The sequence below is a fragment of the Chanos chanos genome, chromosome 3 (assembly GCF_902362185.1).
Source record: "Chanos chanos chromosome 3, fChaCha1.1, whole genome shotgun sequence".
Taxonomy (NCBI): domain Eukaryota; kingdom Metazoa; phylum Chordata; class Actinopteri; order Gonorynchiformes; family Chanidae; genus Chanos; species Chanos chanos.
The window spans coordinates 3898604-3921962 of record NC_044497.1 but is presented as its reverse complement, the minus strand read 5'-3'; the positions used below and the strand labels follow the sequence as shown (position 1 = coordinate 3921962).

The window sequence follows — 23359 nt, the reverse complement described above, 5'->3', positions numbered from 1 at the left end:
GGAAATGATACAAAATAGACCTATCAACTATAATTCCTTTAAACTGTCAAAACATCATATATGCAATGCATTAAAATACAACAGGATGACAAGATGACAGCATTATGTGCCAAAATACCAAACGACACCTGAACCAGAATTAAATAGAGAATAAATATGTTTGTACAGCAGTTAAAGATATAAAAAGTGCAATTGTGAAACTTCATCACACTCCAAACTTGCATCCTTCAATTTCAATTGAAGAGTTTATCATGAAACTGAACATTTGGAAATGTGCTCATTTTAGACACAATGAAGCTTCAAAAACCAAAACCAAAACATGAACAAAAACATCTGTCCTTTAAGAGTCAGACAAAATTGTTGACTGGTACTCACTGGTGACCTCAGAGAAGTTGTATCCACTGCTTCTCACTCCTTCAAACACAGTGTACAGAATGAAAGAGTGTTTTGTCCCAGATGACAGAGATGGTACAGTATGTGTGACTACTTGATTGGTATCTGACTCAGTGATGTTTGTCTCTGTTCCATTGCTGTATCTCAGTATGTAACTGTAATTATTGTTGTTCTTGACTTTATCCCACCTCAAAGTCAACTGATTCTCAGTGCGGCTGGTCAGATTAACCGTGAGTACATTGGACGGAGCTGGAATGAATTGAAAGGAGAAGGTAAAAACTGACCATCTTTAAACACTATGCTGTTTGGGGCTGGGTATTAGCGCGCTATTCACAAAGTGTCTGCAGTTTGCACCATCATACTGCTACAATGATGAAGAAAAGAGAGCTGTACTGACATTCATACAAATAATGTTTGTTAGCCTTCAAAACTCAAAATATAATTCTTTGCAGAAGAATGTTAGTGCAGGCAAAAGGTTGGTGATGAGATAAATGCCAAATTACAATCTGTGAAATTGTATCCTGTTTAAAAATCAGTAATCTTCGTCCTTCCCCAGAGTTGTGGGAGTTGTAAATAGGCTGTCCTCTTCATCACAAGCATGAAGGAAAAATATGTTCTTGTTTGGGAGTCATTTGTCTAGTGATTTAGGCTAGCCAAAGATGTGGGGTGTTGCAGCATATGTTGGTCCAATGGGGTTCACAAAGGTTAGATGGCTCATCACCACTATGTGCTTTGACTGACAGTTGAGTGATAGGACAGGCATTCTGTTTCTGTAGGTAAAAAACAGTCTACAGCACCTCTGACACCAGTGTAGTGTAGGTCAAAAAACATATGGACTTCAGCAATGAGGACCCAATATGAGCAGCTGAGGGAACAGCTTTGCACCTTACCCCAGAAATCCAAAGTCTTACACCCTTCACAAAGTTACCAGGCAAAATTAGACTTTTCACTGGTACTCACTGGTGACCTCAAAGAAGCTGTATCCACTGCTTCTCACTCCTTCAAACACAGTGTACAGAGTGAAGACGTATTTTGTCCCAGAAGACAGAGATGATACGTCATGTGTCACTACATCACTGTCCTGTGATACAGTGATGTTTGTCTCTGTTCCATTGCTGTATCTCAGTGTGTAAGTGTAGTTATTGTTGTTCTTGACTTTATCCCACTTTAAATTCAACTGATTCTCAGTGCGGCTGGTCAGATTAACTGTGAGTACATTGGACGGAACTAAAAGGGATTGAAAGGAGAAGGTAAAAAATCACCATGTTTAAACACTTTGCTGTTTGGGGCTGGATATTAGGCAGTTAGTAACAAAACTTCAACAATATACACCACAATACTGCTACGTTAGAGTGTAGCAAAGAGTAGGAACAGGCTAAAGGCTCAGAAAAAGATTAATCTAATACTACAGTCTGCACATATGACTCAAAGATGATGTGGTATCTTTAAAAAAGAAAAATAATTTTTATCCTTCCCCAGAATTTCAGTTTTGTAGAAAGACTATTCTACTCAGCTGATGAACAGAAGATGAAATATACTCTTATCAGAAGTCACGTTCTTCTGATTCAGGTCTACCAAAGTTGTGGGGTTAAAGTGCTTAAAGTGTTACATGGCTCATCCCTGCATTGTGTTTGGACTGATAGTTGAGTGATGGGACAAGCATTCAGTTTCTGCAGGTTTCTGCACAAAGTTGACCAGCAGAAATAATGTTTATTGGTACTCACTGGTGACCTCGGAGAAACTGTATCCACTGCTTCTCACTCCTTCAAACACAGTGTACAGAGTGAGGAAGTACTTTGTGCCAGAAGACAGAGATGATACGTTATGTGTCACTATATCACTGTCCTGTGATACAGTGATGTTTGTCTCTGTTCCATTGCTGTATCTCAGTGTGTAATTGTAATTACTGTTGTTGTTGACTTTGGTCCACTCCAAAGTCAACTGATTCTCAGTGCGGCTTGTCAGATTAACGGTGAGTACATTGGATGGAGCTGAAAAAATTGAACGGAGAACTGAAAAATTACCATGTTTTAACACCATGCTGTTTGGGACTGGGTATTAGGTAGTTAGTCACAAAATGCTTGCATTATGCACCACACTACTGCTACATAAATTCAAGACACAGGAAAATACTGCATTTCTTATAAATTATTTTTGCAAGCCAACAAAACTCAATATACTGCGGATGAGTGTTAGTATAAGCAAAAGGCTAGGAAAGAGTTTGATGTCAAAATACAAACTGAGGCTAGGAGTCAACAAGTATGTGTAATCACATTTACAAAGCACTAATATTTGTCCTTCCCCAGAACTGTTAGTGTCCAAGACTGACCGTTCTCTTCAACTGAGGAATGAAGGAAAAATACACTCTTTTTCGGAAGTGGCTTCATTGTGATTGAGTTCTGCCACACATGTTGGGGTCTTACAGTATATTCTGGCCCGAGGGGTAACCGTGGGCAGCATGACTCAACCCCACCATGTGGCTGGACTGACAGTGGTGTGATGGGCCATGTGTTCAGTTGTCCTTTGTACAAAGCAGATCACAGCTTGGCTGCCACTAGCATGACACAGGTGATGAAACATAGGGACCTCAATAATGACAACCCAGCTTGGGCGGCTGAGAGAACAGCTTCATGCCTTTCCCATGAAAACCGAAGCCTTCACCCTTTCCCAAAGTTGGTCAGCAGAAATACAAATATTTCTGCCTCTTTCCCTACCTCCCTGTTCCCTGGCCAATCAGAGCCAACTTGCATCTGACTGGCTAACCTCCTTGTTACCTGATTAGCGTTTGCATCTGTCTTCCGTTTGTTCCCTCTTTATGTCTGTGTGCATACATCCCCGTGTTTTCATGTGTGCCTTTGTAAACTCTGACACTAGCTGTCTTGACTAAGATGTGCCTTGTTACCCAGTTAGTCTTGTTAGCTCTATTGCCTCTGTTAGGCACGTTTCCCCGTTAACCTCAGCCACTGGATCGACATTAGCCTCTTCTTGATTTTGAATCTTGCCTAGCCGATTGTAGGCAGTGTATTGTGTACGAAACCTGCTTTGTTGACTAACCACTCGCGTCATGACTTGGAATAAAGTACTGCCTGCCCTTGCAACCAGTCTCTCTGAGTTTGTGACAGTTCACCGTTACTTACTGGTGACCTGAGAGAAGTTGTATCCGCTGCTTCTCACTCCTTCAAACACAGTGTACAGAGTGAAGAAGTACTTTGTGCCAGAAGACAGAAGAGAGACGTTATGTGTCACTACATCACTGTCCTGAGATACAGTGATGTTTGTCTCTGTCCTATTGTTGTATCTCAGTGTGTAATTGTAATCACTGTTGTTGTTGACTTTGGTCCACTCCAAAGTCAACTGATTCTCAGCGCGGCTTGTCAGATTAACTGTGAGTACATTGGACGGAACTGAAAGGGATTGAAAAGAAAAGGTAAAAAATCACCATGTTTAAACACTTTGCTGTTTGGGACTGGGTATTATGGAGCTGATCGCAAAACATCTGCAATATGCACCACAACACCGCTACATCAGTGAATAAAAAAGGGTAATCCTGACACTAGTGTAATGTAGGTCAAAAAACATATGGACCTCAGCAATGCGGACCCAACTTGGGCAGCTGAGGGAACAGCTTAGCATCATACACATGAAAACTAAAGTCTTGACCTTTCATAATATAGACCAGCAGAAATAACTTTTCACTGGTACTCACTGGTGACCTGAGAGAAGTTGTATCCACTGCTTCTCACTCCTTCAAACACAGTGAACAGAGTGAAGAAGTACTTTGTCCCAGAAGACAGAGATGATACGTTATGTGTCACTACATCACTGTCCTGAGATGCAGTGATGTTTGTCTCTGTCCTATTGTTGTATCTCAGTGTGTAAGTGTAATTACTGTTGTTATTGACTTTGGTCCACTCTAAGGTCAACTGATTCTCATTGCGGCTTTTCAGATTAATTGAGATTATACTGGACGGAGCTGAAATGGATTGAAAGGAGAAGGCACGAAATGACCACATTTAAACACTTTGCTGTTTGGGGCCGGATATTAGTCAGTCAGTAACAAAATGCCCGCAGTATGCACCACACTACTGCTACATCAATAGGTAGTAAGAATGATATTCCTATAAATTACTTTTGCAAGGCCCACGGATGTCGAAATGCTCTGCTCTGCAGGAGGGTGTTAGTTCAGGCAAGAGGCTCTTAAAGAGTTTAATCCAATTCTGCAGTCTGCATATATGAGTCAAATGTGATATGGTATCTTTTAAAAAAGTCTCTCAGTTTTATCCTCCCTCAGGAATCTTCAGTTTTGTAGATAGACTATTCTCAATTGATGAACAAAAGAAAAAATACACTCTTATCAGACGTCATATGCATCTGATTTAGGTCTATCAAAGTTGTGGGGCTCTAAAAGTGTTACGCAACTCCTCCCTGCCATGTGGTTTGACTGACAGTTGAGTGATTGGACAGGCATTCTGTTTCTGTAGGTAAAAAGCAGACTACAGCTCCTCTGGCACTAGTGTAGCGTAGCACAGTTCAAAAAACATGTGGACTTCAAAAATGAGGACCCAATGTGGGCAGCTGAGGGAACAGCTTTGCACCTTACCCCAGAAAACCAAAGTCTTCACCCCTTCATAAAGTTGACCAGCAGAAACAAGACTGTTTATTGGTACTCACTGGTGATCTGAGAGAAGCTGTGTCCATTGCTTCTCACGCCTTCAAACACAGTGTACAGAGTGAAAAAGTACTTTGTGCCAGAAGACAGAGATGATACGTTATGTGTCACTACATCACTGTCCTGTGATACAGTGATGTTTTTCTCTGTTCCATTGCTGTATCTCAGTGTGTAATTGTAATTACTGTTGTTATTGACTTTGGTCCACTCCAAAGTCAACTGATTCTCAGTGCGGCATGTCAGATTAACGGTGAGTACATTGGATGGAGCTGAAAAAATTGAACGGAGAACTAAAAAATTACCATGTTTTAACACCATGCTGTTTGGGGCTGGGTATTAGGTAGTTAGTCACAAAATGCTTGCATTATGCACCACACTACTGCTACATAAATTCAAGACACAGGAAAATACTGCATTTCTTATAAATTATTTTTGCAAGCCAACAAAACTCAATATACTGCGGATGAGTGTTAGTATAAGCAAAAGGCTAGGAAAGAGTTTGATGTCAAAATACAAACTGAGGCTAGGAGTCAACAAGTATGTGTAATCACATTTACAAAGCACTAATATTTGTCCTTCCCCAGAACTGTTAGTGTCCAAGACTGACTGTTCTCTTCAACTGAGGAATGAAGGAAAAATACACTCTTTTTCAGAAGTCACTTCATTGTGATTGAGTTCTGCCACACATGTTGGGGTCTTACAGTATATTCTGGCCCGAGGGGTAACCGTGGGCAGCATGACTCAACCCCACCATGTGGCTGGACTGACAGTGGTGTGATGGGCCATGTTTTTCAGTTGTCATTTGTACAAAGCAGATCACAGCTTGGCTGCCACTAGCGTGACACAGGTCATGAAACATAGGGACCTCAATAAGGACAACCCAACTTGAGCGGCTGAGAGAACAACTTCATGCCATACCCATGAAAACCGAAGCCTTCGCCCTTTCCCAAAGTTGGTCAGCAGAAGGCCTCTTTCCCTACCTCTCTGTCCCCTGGCCAGTCAGAGCCAACTTGCATCTGACTGGCTAACCTCCTTGTTACCTGATTAGCGTTTGCATCTGTCTTCAGTTTGTTCCCTCTTTATGTCTGTGTGTATACATCCCCCTGTGTTTTCATGTGTACCTTTGTAAACTCTTACACTAGCTGACTTGACTAAGATGTGCCTTGTTACCCAGTTAGTCTTGTTAGCTGTATTCCCTCTGTTAGGCACGTTTCCCTGTTAACCTTAGCCATTGTATTGACATTAGCCTCTTCTTGATTTTGGATCTTGCCTAGCCGCTTGTGTATTGCATATGAGACCCTTCTTTGTTGACTAACCACTTGCATCATGACTTAAATAAAGTATTAAAGTATTATTAATAAAGTATTAATAAAGTATTGCCCGTCTTTGCAACCAGCCTCTCTGAGTTCGTGACAGTTCACCGTTACTTACTGGTGACCTGAGAGAAGTTGTATCCACTGCTTCTCACTCCTTCAAACACAGTGTACAGAGTGAAGAAGTACTTTGTGCCAGAAGACAGAAGTGATATGTTATGTGTCACTACATCACTGTCCTGTGATACAGTGATGTTTGTCTCTGTTCCATTGCCGTATCTCAGTATATAATTGTAATTACTGTTGTTGTTGACTTTGGTCCACTCCAAAGTCAACTGATTCTCATTGCGGCTTGTCAGATTAACCGCTAGTATATTAGACGGAGCTGAAAAAGATTGAAAGAACTCAAGAAATGACTATGTTTAAACACTTTGCTTGTTTGGGGCTGGGTATTAGGGAACTATTTGCCAGACATCTGCAGTACGCACCACAACACCGCTACATCAATAAATAAAAAAGGGTAATCCTGACACTAGTGTGATGTAGGTTAAAAAACATATGGACTTCAGCAATGCAGACCCAACTTGGGCAGCTGAGGGAACAGCTTAGCATCATACACATAAAAACTGAAGTCTTGACCTGTCATAATGTAGACCAGCAGAAATAAGACGGTTTATTGGTACTCACTGGTGACCTGAGAGAAGTTGTATCCACTGCTTCTCACTCCTTCAAACACAGTGTACAGAGTGAAAGAATATTTTGTGCCAGAAAACAGAGATGATACGTCATGTGTCACTACATTACTGTCCTGAGATACAGTGATGTTTGTCTCTGTCCTATTGTTGTATCTCAGTGTGTAATTGTAATTACTGTTGTTGTTGACTTTGGTCCACTCCAAAGTCAACTGATTCTCTGTGCGGCTTGTCAGATTAACTGTGAGTACATTGGATGGAGCTGAAAAAAATTGAAAGGAGAACTGAAAAATGACCATGTTTAAACACTATGCTGTTTGGGGCTGGGTATTAGGCAGTGGGTAACAAAATGCCTGCAGTACTTCACCACAACTACTGCTACATCAATTCAAGACACAGGAAAATACTGCCATTCATATAAATCATTTTTGCAAGCCAACTAACCTCAATATACTGCAGATGAGTGTTAGTATAAGCAAAAGGCTAGGGAAGAGTTTAATGCCATATTACAATCTGAGGTTATGAATCAACAAGTATGTGTTATCACATTTACAAAGCACTAATATTTGGCTTTCCCTAGAGTTGTCGGTGTTGTAGATTGACCGTTCTCTTCAACTGAGAAATGAAGGAAAAATACACTATTTTTCGGAAGTGGCTTTCTTGCGATTGAGTTCTGCAACACATGCTGGGGTCTCACAGCATTTGGCAGGCCATGAGGGTAACCAGGGGCTACATGACTCATCCCCACCATGTAGCCAGACTGAAAGTGGTGTGATAGGCCGTGCGTTCAGTTGCCCTTTGTACAAAGCAGACTATAGCATGGCTGCCACTAGCGTGACATAGGTCATGAAACATAGGGACCTCAATAATGACAGCCCAACTTGGGCGGCTGAGAGAACAGCTTCACGCCATACCCATGAAAACCAAAGCCTTCACCCTTTCCCAAAGTTTGTCAGCAGAAATACAGGTATTTCTGCCTCTTTCCCTACCTCCCTGTCCCCTAGCTAATCAGAGCCAACTTGCATCTGACTGGCTAACCTCCTTGTTACCTGATTAGTGTTTGCATCTGTCTTCAGTTTGTTCCCTCTTTATGTCTGTGTGTATACATCCCCCTGTGTTTTCATGTGTGCCTTTGTAAAGTCTTACACTAGCTGTCTTGACTAAGATGTGCCTTGTTACCCAGTTAGTCTTGTTAGCTGTATTCCCTCTGTTAGGCACGTTTCCCTGTTAACCTTAGCCATTGTATTGACATTAGCCTCTTCTTGATTTTGGATCTTGCCTAGCCATTTGTGTATTGCGTATGAGACCCTTCTTTGTTGACTAACCACTTGCATCATGACTTGGAAAAAGTATTGCCTGCCTTGCAACCAGCCTCTCTGAGTTCGTGACAGTTCAATTACTTACTGGTGACCTGAGAGAAGTTGTATCCACTGCTTCTCACTCCTTCAAACACAGTGTACAGAGTGAAGAAGTACTTTGTGCCAGAAGACAGAAGTGATACGTTATGTGTCACAACATCTCTGTCCTGTGATACAGTGATGTTTGTCTCTGTTCCATTGCTGTATCTCAGTATATAATTGTAATTACTGTTGTTGTTGACTTTGGTCCACTCCAAAGTCAACTGATTCTCATTGCGGGTTGTCAGATAAACCGCTTGTATATTAGACGGAGCTGAAAAAGATTGAAAGAACTCAAGAAATGACTACATTTAAACACTTTGCAGTCTGGGGCTGGGTATTAGGGAAATACTTCCAAAACATCTGCAATACGCACCACAGCACCGCTACATCAATGAATAAAAAAGGGTAATCCTGACACTAGTGTAATGTAGGACAAAAAACATATGGACCTCAGCAATGCAGACCCAACTTGGGCAGCTGAGGGAACAGCTTAGCATCATACACATAAAAACTAAAGTCTTGACCTTTCATAATGTAGACCAGCAGAAATAACTTTTCACTGGTACTCACTGGTGACCTGAGAGAAGTTGTATCCACTGCTTCTCACTCCTTCAAACACAGTGTACAGAGTGAAAGAGTATTTTGTCCCAGAAGACAGAGATGGTACAGTATGTGTGAGTACTTGATTGGTATCTGACTCAGTGATGTTTGTCTCTGTTCCATTGCTGTATCTCAGTATATAATTGTAATTGTTGTTGTTGTTGACTTTATCCCACCTCAAAGTCAACTGATTCTCAGTGCGGCTGGTCAGATTAACCGTGAGTACATTGGACGGAGCTGGAATGAATCGAAAGGAGAAGGTAAAAACTGACCATCTTTAAACACTATGCTGTTTGGGGCTGGGTATTAGCAGGCTATTCACAAAGTGTCTGCAGTTTGCACCATCGTACTGCTACAATGATGAAGAAAAGAGAGCTGTACTGACATTCATACAAATAATGTTTGTTAGCCTTCAAAACTCAAAATATAATTCTTTGCAGAAGAATGTTAGTGCAGGCAAAAGGTTGGTGATGAGATAAATGCCAAATTACAATCTGTGAAATTGTATCCTGTTTAAAAATCAGTAATCTTCGTCCTTCCCCAGAGTTGTGGGAGTTGTAGATAGGCTGTCCTCTTCCTCACAATAACGAAGGAAAAATATGTTCTTGTTTGGGAGTCATTTGTCTTGTGATTTAGGCCAGCCAAAGATGTGGGGTGTTGCGGCATATCGTGGCCCAATGAGGTTAACCAAGGTTAGATGGCTCATCGCCACCATGTGCTTTGACTGACAGCTGAATGATGGGACAGGCATTCTGTTTCTGTAGGTAAAAAACAGTCTACAGCACCTCTGACACTAGTGTAGTGTAGGTGAAAAAACATAAGGACTTCAGCAATGAGGACCCAATTTGAGCAGCTGAGGGAACAGCGTTGCACCTTACCCCAGAAAACCAAAGTCTTAAAGCCTTCACAAAGTTATCCAGCAAAATTAGACTTTTCACTGGTACTCACTGGTGACCTGAGAGAAGTTGTATCCACTGCTTCTCACTCCTTCAAACACAGTGTACAGAGTGAAGAAGTACTTTGTGCCAGAAGACAGAGATGATACGTTATGTGTCACTACATCACTGTCCGGAGATGCAGTGATGTTTGTCTCCGTCCCATTTTTGTATCTCAGTGTGTAATTGTAATCACTGTTGTTGTTCACTTTGCTCCACTCTAAAATCAACTGATTCACAGTACGGTTGATCAGATTAACTGTGAGTACCTTGGATGGGGCTGAAAAGAAGAATTGAAAGGAGAGCTAAAAAGATGATCATGTTTAAATACTATGCTGTTTGGGGCTGGGTATTAGGTAGTTGGTAAGAAAATGCTTGCATTATGCACCACACTACTGCTACATCAATTCGAGACAGAGGAAAATACTGCCATCCTTATGAATTATTTTTGCAAGCCAACAAACCTCAAAATACTGCAGATGAGTGTTAGTATAAGCAAAAGGCTAGGAAAGAGTTTAATGTCAAATTACAGTCTGAGGTTATGAATCAACAAGTATGTGTAATCACATTTACAAAGCACTAATATTTGTCCTTCCCTAGAACTGTTAGTGTCCAAGACTGACCGTTCTCTTCAACTGAGGAATGAAGGAAAAATACACTCTTTTTCGGAAGTCACTTCATTGTGATTGAGTTCTGCCACACATGTTGGGGTCTTACAGCATATTCTGGCCTGAGGGGTAACTAGGGGCTGCATGACTCAACCCCACCATGTGGCCGGACTGTCAGTGGTGTGTTTTGGGCTATGTTTTTCAGTTGCCATTTGTACAAAGCAGACCACAGCTTGGCGGCCACTAGCGTGACACAGGTCATGAAACATAGGGACCTCAATAATGACAACCCAGCTTGGGCGGCTGAGAGAACAGCTTCATGCCTTTCCCATGAAAACCGAAGCCTTCACCCTTTCCCAAAGTTGGTCAGCAGAAATACAAATATTTCTGCCTCTTTCCCTACCTCCCTGTTCCCTGGCCAATCAGAGCCAAATTGCATCTGACTGGCTAACCTCCTTGTTACCTGATTAGCGTTTGCATCTGTCTTCCGTTTGTTCCCTCTTTATGTCTGTGTGCATACATCCCCGTGTTTTCATGTGTGCCTTTGTAAAATCTGACACTAGCTATCTTGACTAAGATGTGCCTTGTTACCCAGTTAGTCTTGTTAGCTGTATTCCCTCTGTTAGGCACGTTTCCCTGTTAACCTTAGCCATTGTATTGACATTAGCCTCTTCTTGATTTTGGATCTTGCCTAGCCGCTTGTGTATTGCATATGAGACCCTTCTTTGTTGACTAACCACTTGCATCATGACTTAAATAAAGTATTAAAGTATTATTAATAAAGTATTAATAAAGTATTGCCCGTCTTTGCAACCAGCCTCTCTGAGTTCGTGACAGTTCACCGTTACTTACTGGTGACCTGAGAGAAGTTGTATCTACTGCTTCTCACTCCTTCAAACACAGTGTACAGAGTGAAGAAGTACTTTGTGCCAGAAGACAGAAGTGATATGTTATGTGTCACTACATCACTGTCCTGTGATACAGTGATGTTTGTCTCTGTTCCATTGCTGTATCTCAGTATATAATTGTAATTACTGTTGTTGTTGACTTTGGTCCACTCCAAAGTCAACTGATTCTCATTGCGGCTTGTCAGATTAACTGCTAGTATATTAGACGGAGCTGAAAAAGATTGAAAGAACTCAAGAAATGACTATGTTTAAACACTTTCTTGTTTGGGGCTGGGTATTAGGGAACTATTTGCCAGACATCTGCAGTACGCACCACAACACCGCTACATCAATAAATAAAAAAGGGTAATCCTGACACTAGTGTAATGTAGGACAAAAAACATATGGACTTCAGAAATGCAGACCCAACTTGGGAAGCTGAGGGAGCAGCTTAGCATCATACACATGAAAACTGAAGTCTTGACCTGTCATAATGTAGACCAGCAGAAATAAGACGGTTTATTGGTACTCACTGGTGACCTGAGAGAAGTTGTATCCACTGCTTCTCACTCCTTCAAACACAGTGTACAGAGTGAAAGAATATTTTGTGCCAGAAAACAGAGATGATACGTCATGTGTCACTACATTACTGTCCTGAGATACAGTGATGTTTGTCTCTGTCCTATTGTTGTATCTCAGTGTGTAATTGTAATTACTGTTGTTGTTGACTTTGGTCCACTCCAAAGTCAACTGATTCTCTGTGCGGCTTGTCAGATTAACTGTGAGTACATTGGATGGAGCTGAAAAAAATTGAAAGGAGAACTGAAAAATGACCATGTTTAAACACTATGCTGTTTGGGGCTGGGTATTAGGCAGTGGGTAACAAAATGCCTGCAGTACTTCACCACAACTACTGCTACATCAATTCAAGACACAGGAAAATACTGCCATTCATATAAATCATTTTTGCAAGCCAACTAACCTCAATATACTGCAGATGAGTGTTAGTATAAGCAAAAGGCTAGGGAAGAGTTTAACGCCATATTACAATCTGAGGTTATGAATCAACAAGTATGTGTTATCACATTTACAAAGCACTAATATTTGGCTTTCCCTAGAGTTGTCGGTGTTGTAGATTGACCGTTCTCTTCAACTGAGAAATGAAGGAAAAATACACTATTTTTCGGAAGTGGCTTTCTTGCGATTGAGTTCTGCAACACATGTTGGGGTCTCACAGCATTTGGCAGGCCATGAGGGTAACCAGGGGCTACATGACTCATCCCCACCATGTAGCCAGACTGAAAGTGGTGTGATAGGCTGTGCGTTCAGTTGACCTTTGTACAAAGCAGACTATAGCATGGCTGCCACTAGCGTGACATAGGTCATGAAACATAGGGACCTCAATAATGACAGCCTAACTTGGGCGGCTGAGATAACAGCTTCACGCCATACCCATGAAAACCACAGCCTTCACCCTTTCCCAAAGTTGGTCAGCAGAAATACAGGTATTTCTGCCTCTTTCCCTACCTCCCTGTCCCCTAGCTAATCAGAGCCAACTTGCATCTGACTGGCTAACCTCCTTGTTACCTGATTAGTGTTTGCATCTGTCTTCCGTTTGTTCCCTCTTTATGTCTGTGTGCATACATCCCCGTGTTTTCATGTGTGCCTTTGTAAAATCTGACACTAGCTGTCTTGACTAAGATGTGCCTTGTTACCCAGTTAGTCTTGTTAGCTGTATTCCCTCTGTTAGGCACGTTTCCCTGTTAACCTTAGCCATTGTGTGGACATTAGCCTCTTCTTGATTTTGGATCTTGCCTAGCCGCTTGTAAGCAGTGTATTGTGTACGAGACCCTCCTTTGTTGACTAACCACTTGCATCATGACTTGGAATAAGGTATTGCCTGCCCTTGCAACCAGCCTCTCTGAGTTCGTGACAGTTCACCGTTACTTACTGGTGACCTGAGAGAAGTTGTATCCACTGCTTCTCACTCCTTCAAACACAGTGTACAGAGTGAAGAAGTACTTTGTGCCAGAAGACAGAAGTGATACGCTATGTGTCACTACATCACTGTCCTGTGATACAGTGATGTTTGTCTCTGTCCTATTGTTGTATCTCAGTGTGTAATTGTAATCACTGCTGTTGTTCACTTTGGTCCACTCCAAAGTCAACTGATTCTCAGTGCGGGTTGTCAGATAAACCGCTTGTATATTAGACGGAGCTGAAAAAGATTGAAAGAACTCAAGAAATGACTACATTTAAACACTTTGCAGTCTGGGGCTGGGTATTAGGGAAATACTTCCAAAACATCTGCAAAATGCACCACAACACCGCTACATCAGTGAATAAAAAAGGGTAATCCTGACACTAATGTGATGTTGGTTAAAAAACATATGGACTTCAGCAATGCGGACCCAACTTGGGCAGCTGAGGGAACAGCTTAGCATCATACACATAAAAACTGAAGTCTTGACCTGTCATAATGTAGACCAGCAGAAATAACTTTTCACTGGTACTCACTGGTGACCTGAGAGAAGTTGTATCCACTGCTTCTCACTCCTTCAAACACAGTGTACAGAGTGAAGAAGTACTTTGTGCCAGAAGACAGAGATGATATATTATGTGTCACCACATCACTGTCCTGTGATACAATGATGTTTGTCTCTGTCCTATTGTTGTATCTCAGTGTGTAATTGTAATTACTGTTGTTTTTGACTTTGGTCCACTCCAAAGTCAACTGATTCTCAGTGCGGCTTGTCAGATTAACTGTGAGTATATTGGATGGGGCTGAAAAGAATTGAAAGGAGAGCGTAAAAAATGACCATGTTTAAACACTTTGCTGTTTGTGGCTATGTATTAGGAGGTCAGTCAGCAGTATGCACCACAATTCTGCTATGGCAATAGGCAGCAAAGATCAAGAATGATATTCCTATAAATTACTCTTGCAAGGCCCATGGATGTCGAAATACTCTGCTATGCAGGAGAGTGTTAGTATAAGCAAAAGGCTCTGAAACAGCTTAATCCAATTCTGCAGTCTGCATATACGAGACAAAAATGATGTGGCCTCTTTGTAAAAAAATCAGTCATTTTTATCCCTCCCCAGAGTTTTCACTTCTGTAGATATACTATTCCACTCAGTTGAAGAACAGAAGAAAAAAATACACTCTTATCAGAAGTCACATTCTTCTGATTTAGGTCTACCAACGTTGTGGGTCTTTAAAAGTGTACCGCAACTCATCCCTGTCATGTGTTTGGACTGACAGTTGAGTGATGGGACAGGCATTCTGTTTCTGTAGGTAAAAAGCAGACTACAGCTCCTCTGGCACTAGTTTAGTGTAGGGTAGGTAAAAAAAAACATGTGGACTTCAAAAATCAGGACCCAATTTGGGCAGCTGAGGGAATAGCTTTGCACCTTACCCCAGACAACCAAAGTCTTCACCCCTTCACAAAATTGACCAGCAGAAACAAGACTGTTTATTGGTACTCACTGGTGACCTCAGAGAAACTGTATCCACTGCTTCTCACTCCTTCAAACACAGTGTACAGAGTGAAGAAGTACTTTGTGCCAGAAGACAGAAGTGAGACGTTATGTGTCACTACATCACTGTACTGAGATACAGTGATGTTTGTCTCTGTTCCATTGCTGTATCTCAGTGTGTAATTGTAATCACTGTTGTTGTTCACTTTGCCCCACTCCAAAGTCAACTGATTCTCAGTGCGGCTTGTCAGATTAACTGTGAGTACATTGGACGGAGCTGAAAAAGATTGAAGGGAGAGCTAAAAAGATGATCATGTTTAAACATTATGTTGTTTGGAGCTGGGTATAAGGCAGTCAGTTACAAAATGCCTGCAGTATGCACCACACTACTGCTACATCAATTTGTGACACAGGAGAATACTGCCATTCTTATGAATTATTTCTGCAAGCCAACAAACCTCAGTATACTGCAGATGAGTGTTAGTATAAGCAAAAGGCTAGGAAAGAGTTTAATGTCAAATTACAATCTGAGGTTATGAATCAACAAGTATGTGTAATCACATTTACAAAGCACTAATATTTGTCCTTCCCCAGAACTGTTAGTGTCCAAGATTGACTGTTCTCTTCAACTGAGGAATGAAGGAAAAATACACTCTTTTTCGGAAGTGGCTTTCTTGCGATTGAGTTCTGCCACACATGTTGGAGTCTTACAGCATATCAGTACATTGCGGCCCGTGGGGGTAACCAGGGGCTACATGACTCATCCCCACCATGTAGCCAGACTGAAAGTGGTGTGATAGGCCGTGCGTTCAGTTGCCCTTTGTACAAAGCAGACTACAGCATGGCTGCCACTAGCGTGACATAGGTCATGCAACATAGGGACCTCAATAATGACAGCCCAACTTGGGCGGCTGAGAGAACAGCTTCACGCCATACCCATGAAAACCAAAGCCTTCACCCTTTCCCAAAGTTGGTCAGCAGAAATACAAGTATTTCTGCCTCTTTCCCTACCTCCCTGTCCCCTAGCTAATCAGAGCCAACTTGCATCTGACTGGCTAACCTCCTTGTTACCTGATTAGCGTTTGCATCTGTCTTCAGTTTGTTCCGTCTTTATGTCTGTGTGTATACATCCCCCTGTGTTTTCATGTGTGCCTTTGTAAAGTCTTACACTAGCTGTCTTGACTAAGATGTGCCTTGTTACCCAGTTAGTCTTGTTAGCTGTATTCCCTCTGTTAGGCACGTTTCCCTGTTAACCTTAGCCATTGTATTGACATTAGCCTCTTCTTGATTTTGAATCTTGCCTAGCCGCTTATGTATTGTGTATGAGACCCTTCTTTGTTGACTAACCACTTGCATCATAACTTGGAACAAAGTTTTGCCTGGCTTGCAACCAGCCTCTCTGAGTTCGTGACAGTTCACCGTTACTTACTGGTGACCTGAGAGAAGTTGTATCCACTGCTTCTAACTCCTTCAAACACAGTGTACAGAGTGAAGAAGTACTTTGTGCCAGAAGACAGAAGTGATATGTTATGTGTCACTACATCACTGTCCTGAGATACAGTGATGTTTGTCTCTGCTCCATTGCTGTATCTCAGTATATAATTGTAATTACTGTTGTTGTTGACTTTGGTCCACTCCAAAGTCAATTGATTCTCATTGCGGCTTGTCAGATTAACCGCTAGTATATTAGACGGAGCTGAAAAAGATTGAAAGAACTCAAGAAATGACTATGTTTAAACACTTTTGTTATTTGGGGCTGGGTATTAGGGAACTATTTGGAAGACATCTGCAGTACGCACCACAACACCGCTACATCAGTGAATAAAAAAGGGTAATCCTGACACTAGTGTAATGTAGGACAAAAAACATATGGACCTCAGCAATGCAGACCCAACTTGGGCAGCTGAGGGAGCAGCTTAGCATCATACACATAAAAACTGAAGTCTTGACCTGTCATAATGTAGACCAGCAGAAATAAGACTTTTATTGGTACTCACTGGTGACCTGAGAGAAGTAATATCCACTGCTTCTCACTCCTTCAAACACAGTGTACAGAGTGAAAGAGTATTTTGTCCCACTAGACAGAGATGGTACAGTATGTGTGACTTGATTGGTATCTGACTCAGTGATGTTTGTCTCTGTTCCATTGCTGTATCTCAGTATGTAACTGTAATTATTGTTGTTGTTGACTTTATCCCACCTCAAAGCCAACTGATTCTCAGTGCGGCTGGTCAGATTAACCATGAGTACATTGGACGGAGCTGGAATGAATCCAAAGGAGAAGGTAAAAACTGACCATCTTTAAACACTATGCTGTTTGGGGCTGGGTATTAGCGGGCTATTCACAAAGTGTGTGCAGTTTGCACCATCATACTGCTACAATGATGAAGAAAAGAGAGCTGTACTGACATTCATGCAAATGTTTATTAGCCTTCAAAACTCAAAATATAATTCTTTGCAGAAGAGCGTTAGTGCAAGCAAAAGGTTGGTGATGAGATAAGGCGCTTTTGCACCGAACAGTTCTAGGGTCTAATTCGATAGGAACTACCCCCTGTGGAGCTTCCCCTAGAACTACATTCGTTCTAGGGCCTTTTTTCTGTTTGCTTTCACACCGCCAGTAGGAACACTGAAGTGACGTAAGCCGGCCGACGGTATAGCAGCTAAGAGCTGTTGTTTAGGACTAACCAGGATAGCTGCACATTTTGAAGTACAAATTTAATGACTTTTAAGACCTTTTAAATACCTCCAAAAGGAAAAAAAGAACCATTACTGCGGCAAAAGAAATCGACAAACTAGACTACAGTATACGCAATGGGTTTTATTGAATTTGAATGACAGAAATATTGATTGCACATTAGATAACCTATAACTGCCTTCTCATTAACGAAAATAAAACTGTATGGCAATAGACCCAGTCCAATGGAGAAAATAATTTCCCAATGCATTTATGCATTTACCCCCGCAGTAGCAGTGAATGACTTGATGGGCATAGTACTTTTCGGGTGCTAGCATAGCGCTTGTGCCTGACCCTTGCTCGCGGCATCGTGTTTTTTTTTCCCCCTTTTTCCCCTGCCGCAGCCCTAAAATCATAATCTGGATAAACACATTCTTATTTTAGGTTAAAATGCGGATCACAGCCACACAAGCGGACACACAAGCACCTACCGAAGCGGAGTGTACGCTACCTCTTCGATGTACAAATATACATTGGACGTTGCAAAATGGTCATTGTTGGGGGATATAAAATACCGGTAAAATAAAACATAAAAACTATGTGCCCCCTCCTACAATTCCAGACATTTTGAGACATGAATATCAAAAGCTAAATGAAATATGTTCTAAGACTTTATATTTTGCACGGATCTTTAAAAATGGCGGTTGCAATCATCGTATACCTGCGTCTGGACCAATGGCTGTACACCTACGTCACAAGGTTCCTATTGTGCTGCAAAAGTACCTACCCTGGAGTAGGGGCTACAAAAGCCCCTCAAAACGGCGTTCTTAGAACTAAAATCGTTCTAAGTTCCTGCGGTGCGAACACGCCAAAAAGGGGGTACTTTCTCCAACAGTTCTAAGAACTATGAAAAGTTCCTCCGGTGTGAAAGCGCCTATAAATGCCAAATTACAATCTGTGAAATTGTATCCTGTTTAAAAATCAGTAATCTTTGTCCTTCCCCAGAGTTGTGGGAACTATAGATAAGCTATCCTCTTCATCACAATAACGAAGGAAAAATATGTTCTTGTTTGGGAGTCATTTGTCTTGTGATTTAGGCCAGCCAAAGATGTGGGGTGTTGCAGCATATGGTGGTCCAATGGGGTTAACAAAGGTTAGATGGCTCATCGCCACCATGTGCTTTGACTGACAGTTGAATGATGGGACAGGCGTTCTGTTTCTGTAGGTAAAAAGGAGTCTACAGCACCTCTGACACTAGTGTAGTGTAGGTGAAAAAACATAAGGACTTCAGCAATGAGGACCCAATTTGAGCAGCTGAGGGAACAGCTTTGCACCTTACCCCAGAAACCCAAAGTCTTCACCCCCTCACAAAGCTGACCAGCAGAAACAAGACTGTTTATTGGTACTCACTGGTGACCTCAGAGAAACTGTATCCACTGCTTCTCACTCCTTCAAACACAGTGTACAGAGTGAAGAAGTACTTTGTGCCAGAAGACAGAGATGATACAGTATGTGTCACTACATCACTGTCCTGAGATACAGTGATGTTTGTCTCTGTTCCATTGCTGTATCTCAGTGTGTAATTGTAATTACTGTTGTTGTTGACTTTGGTCCACTCCAAAGTCAACTGATTCTCAGTGCGGCTTGTCAGATTAACTGAGAGTACATTTGATGGAGCTGGAAAGAATTGAAAGGAGGATGTAAAAACCCATGTTTTGACACTTTGCAGTTTAGGGCGTGTACTCTGAAGTCATTCACAAAATGTCTGCAGTATGGCCCGCAAGACTCCGACATCAGCAGACCACAAAGGGCAATACTGACAATCCTACAAATTTTCTTTGCTAGCCAACAAAACGCAAAATGCTCTTCTTTGTATGAGAGTGTTTGTGCAGGCAAAAGACTGAGAAAGAGATAATGCAATATTACAGTCTGCACCTATACACCAAAAATTACATGCTTTCTTATTTAACAATCCTTAATCCCTGCCGTCCCCAAAGTTGTCAGTGTCATAGACTGAATATTCTCCTCAGCTTTAGAACAAAGTCAAATTACAATTATTTTTGGAAGTGTTTTTTTTGTGATCTATGTTTGCAACAGTTGTGAGGATCTTAAACAATATGGTGGCCCATTGGGGCCACCATGGGTTACATGGCTCAAGCCTACCGTATGTCTGGACTGACAGTTGTGAGAGGGGTCGTGCATAGTTTTGCCATGTGTGCAAAACAGACCACAGCACCTCTGACACTAGTGTATCACAGATCAGAAAACATGAGGACTTCAGCAATGAGGACCAAATTTGGGCAGCTGAGGGAACAGCTTTGCACCTTACCCCAGAAAAGCAAAGTCTTAAACCCTTCATAAAGTTGACCAGCAAAAATAAGAGTGTTTATTGGTACTCACTGGTGACCTGAGAGAAGTTGTATCCACTGCTTCTCACTCCTTCAAACACAGTGTACAGAGAGAAGAAATACTTTGTCCCAGAGGACAGAGATGATACATTATGTGTCACTACATCACTGTCCTGAGATACAGTGATGTTTGTCTCTGTTCCATTGTTGTATATCAGTGTGTAATTGTAATTACTGTTGTTGTTCACTTTGCTCCACTCTAAAATCAACTGATTCTCAGTGCGGCTTGTCAGATTAACTGTGAGTACACTGAACGGAGCTGAAATGGTGTGACAGGAGAAATTAAACAATGACCATGTTTACACACATCACAAACTGGGCTGAATATTATGAAGTCATTCCCAACATGGGTAATACATATATCAGGAAATGCTCTTGCGACCAACGACAAAAGAGCAATACTGAGATTCATAGAAATAACTCTTGCAAACTAACGCCTAAGAAAAAAATACCCATCTCAGCAGAGGACTACTACACGCCATTAGCTGACAATGATTGACACATGGGACATAATGAACAAAAGGCCAAATAGAGACATGTTTCTAATAGATTCGAAAGCATCGTATAAATCAGTGGCTCTCAATCCTGCTCCAGGGGGAGCCCTGCTTTGCGCATTTTCCATCTTTCCTTGCTCTTTCTACCCGGCTGAACTCATCAGTGGCACTTTTGATTGGCTGAGCGCACCTGATTTAATCAAGAGCATGTTAATCAGATGTGTTTGGAGCAAAGATAGATAGAAGATATTCAGAGCAGGGGTCCCCTAGGAGCAGAATCGAGAACCACTGGTATAACTGATTCAAAAGTATTTGCATGCAGTCTGTGAAACTACAATTACCACTCAAGTATCTCAGATTTAGTTGTTTTTTGCTAAATCATATAAAAACATGAATCTTTGTTCTCCTGCAGAGTTCTCAGTATTGTAGAAATGTTGTTTTCTTCAAACGGAGAACCAACAGTAAATGGATTCTTTTCAAGGTCTTTTTATGATTCAAGACTACCATAGTCCTGGTTTCCTACAGGACATGTTAGAGCTATGGAGCTTCCAAGTTTTACGTGGCTAATCCTCGTCACGTGACCAAACTGAGAGATGAGTGATGGATCTTGTAGTCTATCGAATGTGTACAAAGCAGACTACAGTGCATCTGAGACTAATGTAATATAGGTCATAAAACATCGGGACGTCAGTAATCAGGATCAAATTTGGACTGCTGCAAGACCAGTTTAGCCTTTTTACCCATCATTTCCAAAAGCTTCACCCACTTGGCGTGGCCAGTAGGGGGCGACTAAAATCGCGAGATCGTTTCACCACATGGTCATTCTTTAGAATATACCATCAGCTGAAAAAGCTGAACAAAATTTAACAGTGGAAATAAGAAAGTTCACTGTTACTCACTGGTGACCTGAGAGAAGTTGTATCCACTGCTTCTCACTTCTTCAAACACAGTGTACAGAGTGAAAGAGTATTTTGTCCCAGACGACAGAGATGATACAGTATATGGGACTACATCTCCTGAATCTGACTCAGTGATGGGTGTCTCATTTCCATTGCTGTATCTCAATATGTAAGTGTAATTACTGTTGTTGTTCACTTTGGTCCACTCTAAAGTCAACTGATTCTCAGTGCGGCTGGTTAGATTAACTGTGAGAACATTGGATGGGGCTGAAAAGAAGACGTATTAAGAACAAAATAGATAAAGAGAGAAAAAGAGAGGTACAGCTGTGTCATCCTAAAACCTGTAAATCTCCCAACTTTACCTGGAGACTTTGCACTAAAACTGGATATGATCTTTCCAGACACAGTGCAGCATGAGAGAAAGCAAAAGTAAAATATACTAGCAAAGCACTGGAAGCTCTTAAGAAATTGTCGAACAACAACAACAACAACAAAGAACGAACAAACAAACTGAATCAAATCCAACTGTTGACTGGTACTCACTAGTGACCTCAGAGAAGTTGTATCCACTGCTTCTCACTCCTTCAAATGCAGTGTACAGAGTGAAGAAGTATTTTGTCCCAGAAGACAGAGATGGTACAGTATGTGGGACTACATCACTGTCCTGTGATACAGGGATGTTTGTCTCTGTTCCATTGCTGTATCTCAGTATATAATTGTAATCACTGTTGTTGTTCACTTTACTCCACTCTAAAGTCAACTGATTCTCAGTGCGACTTGTCAGATTAACTGTGGGTACATTGGATGGAGCTGAAATGGAGTGACAGGAGAGCTTAAACAGTGACCATGTTTAAACACTTCACAACTTGTGGTCCTGTATCAGCAAGTCTTTCACAACATAGCAACAGTTTACATCACAAGGTTGTTCTGATATATATGAGACAGGGCTGCACTGACATCCTCACAAACGACTTTTACTCACCAATGAGACACAAAAGTCCTGTCATGTGTCTGTGTCCAGCCCTCTCTGACTCTGCATATCAGTGTTATGTGCTGTTGGCCGGTCTGTCACCAGCTGTCTCACAAATCTTCACAAAGTCTCCCAGTTCCTAAGCTGTGTTCTTTCCTGTTTTGTCTGGTTTTTCTACTTATTTACAAGTTTGGGTTGTTAATTTCTGATTGAAGCCTTACCTAAAGCAGTCAGTAATCTGTGTAATGAACCTTGCTTGTATCTGATTTCGTCTTTAGAGGAGCCTGTGTTATTAAAACCAGCTAAGCGCATGCATCCAGCTTCTCAGAGCGTTCTTGACAATATACCTCCCAACAGAAGACTATTAGCAGGAGATTGGCTAACAAAGTCTTATATTCTGCACTACAGTGGTTCCCAGTCTTTCTGTGTTAAATACATTGCAATGCATATGGCTAACCATGTTCAAACCCCAACCACCTTTCTGTACTGTATTATAGTTTAGATTTGAAAAATAACTAAATTAATAAATAAAAACAGTGAAAGTACCACCAAAGGGCATATGCATTGATTGCATTCCTCACTGCAAACCTACCAACAGTCTGATAAGGTCCACATGCAGCTGTTAGGACAGTAGTGATGGCAGATATTCTAACTCACAAACTAAGTCGACTGTGATGATGGAAGTCATGGTGGATAACACTGATTTTCCTGAGTTTCCCTAAGGAATTATGTTGTGTGGAGTGTTTAATGCCATTGAACTGGAATAGTGCTGGTATATCAGAGGCACCTTCATAGCCAGTGAAACACTGAAGTATGTCCCATGGGGGCTGTAGACTCCTGGTTGAGAATCATTTCCATTCTACAACCTGTGCTTATGAGTCACAAATTAAGAGTGCTTTTTTTTTTTTAGAAACATTTGTCTTTTCCTTGCCCCTTGAGTTT

At 41.5% G+C, this 23359-nt stretch overlaps 1 protein-coding gene across 1 annotated transcript in view; it reads right to left on the bottom strand.

The window, feature by feature from the left end:
* Positions 1-22454, bottom strand: part of LOC115806381 (receptor-type tyrosine-protein phosphatase eta) — a 32748-nt gene extending 10294 nt beyond the window's left edge. The window contains exons 1-17 of the mRNA XM_030767057.1: positions 22430-22454; positions 21991-22257; positions 21448-21714; positions 16402-16668; positions 14983-15249; positions 14015-14281; positions 13449-13715; positions 12031-12297; positions 10016-10282; positions 9028-9190; positions 8937-8944; positions 8472-8738; positions 7063-7329; positions 4100-4366; positions 3531-3797; positions 1354-1620; positions 376-642 (exon numbers count right to left, since the gene is read on the bottom strand). Of these exons, the coding sequence (XP_030622917.1) occupies positions 376-642; positions 1354-1620; positions 3531-3797; positions 4100-4366; positions 7063-7329; positions 8472-8738; positions 8937-8944; positions 9028-9190; positions 10016-10282; positions 12031-12297; positions 13449-13715; positions 14015-14281; positions 14983-15249; positions 16402-16668; positions 21448-21714; positions 21991-22257; positions 22430-22454 (3934 nt within the window). The remainder of the gene's footprint in view (positions 1-375; positions 643-1353; positions 1621-3530; positions 3798-4099; positions 4367-7062; positions 7330-8471; positions 8739-8936; positions 8945-9027; positions 9191-10015; positions 10283-12030; positions 12298-13448; positions 13716-14014; positions 14282-14982; positions 15250-16401; positions 16669-21447; positions 21715-21990; positions 22258-22429) is intronic.
* Between the last annotated feature and the right edge of the window lie 905 nt (positions 22455-23359).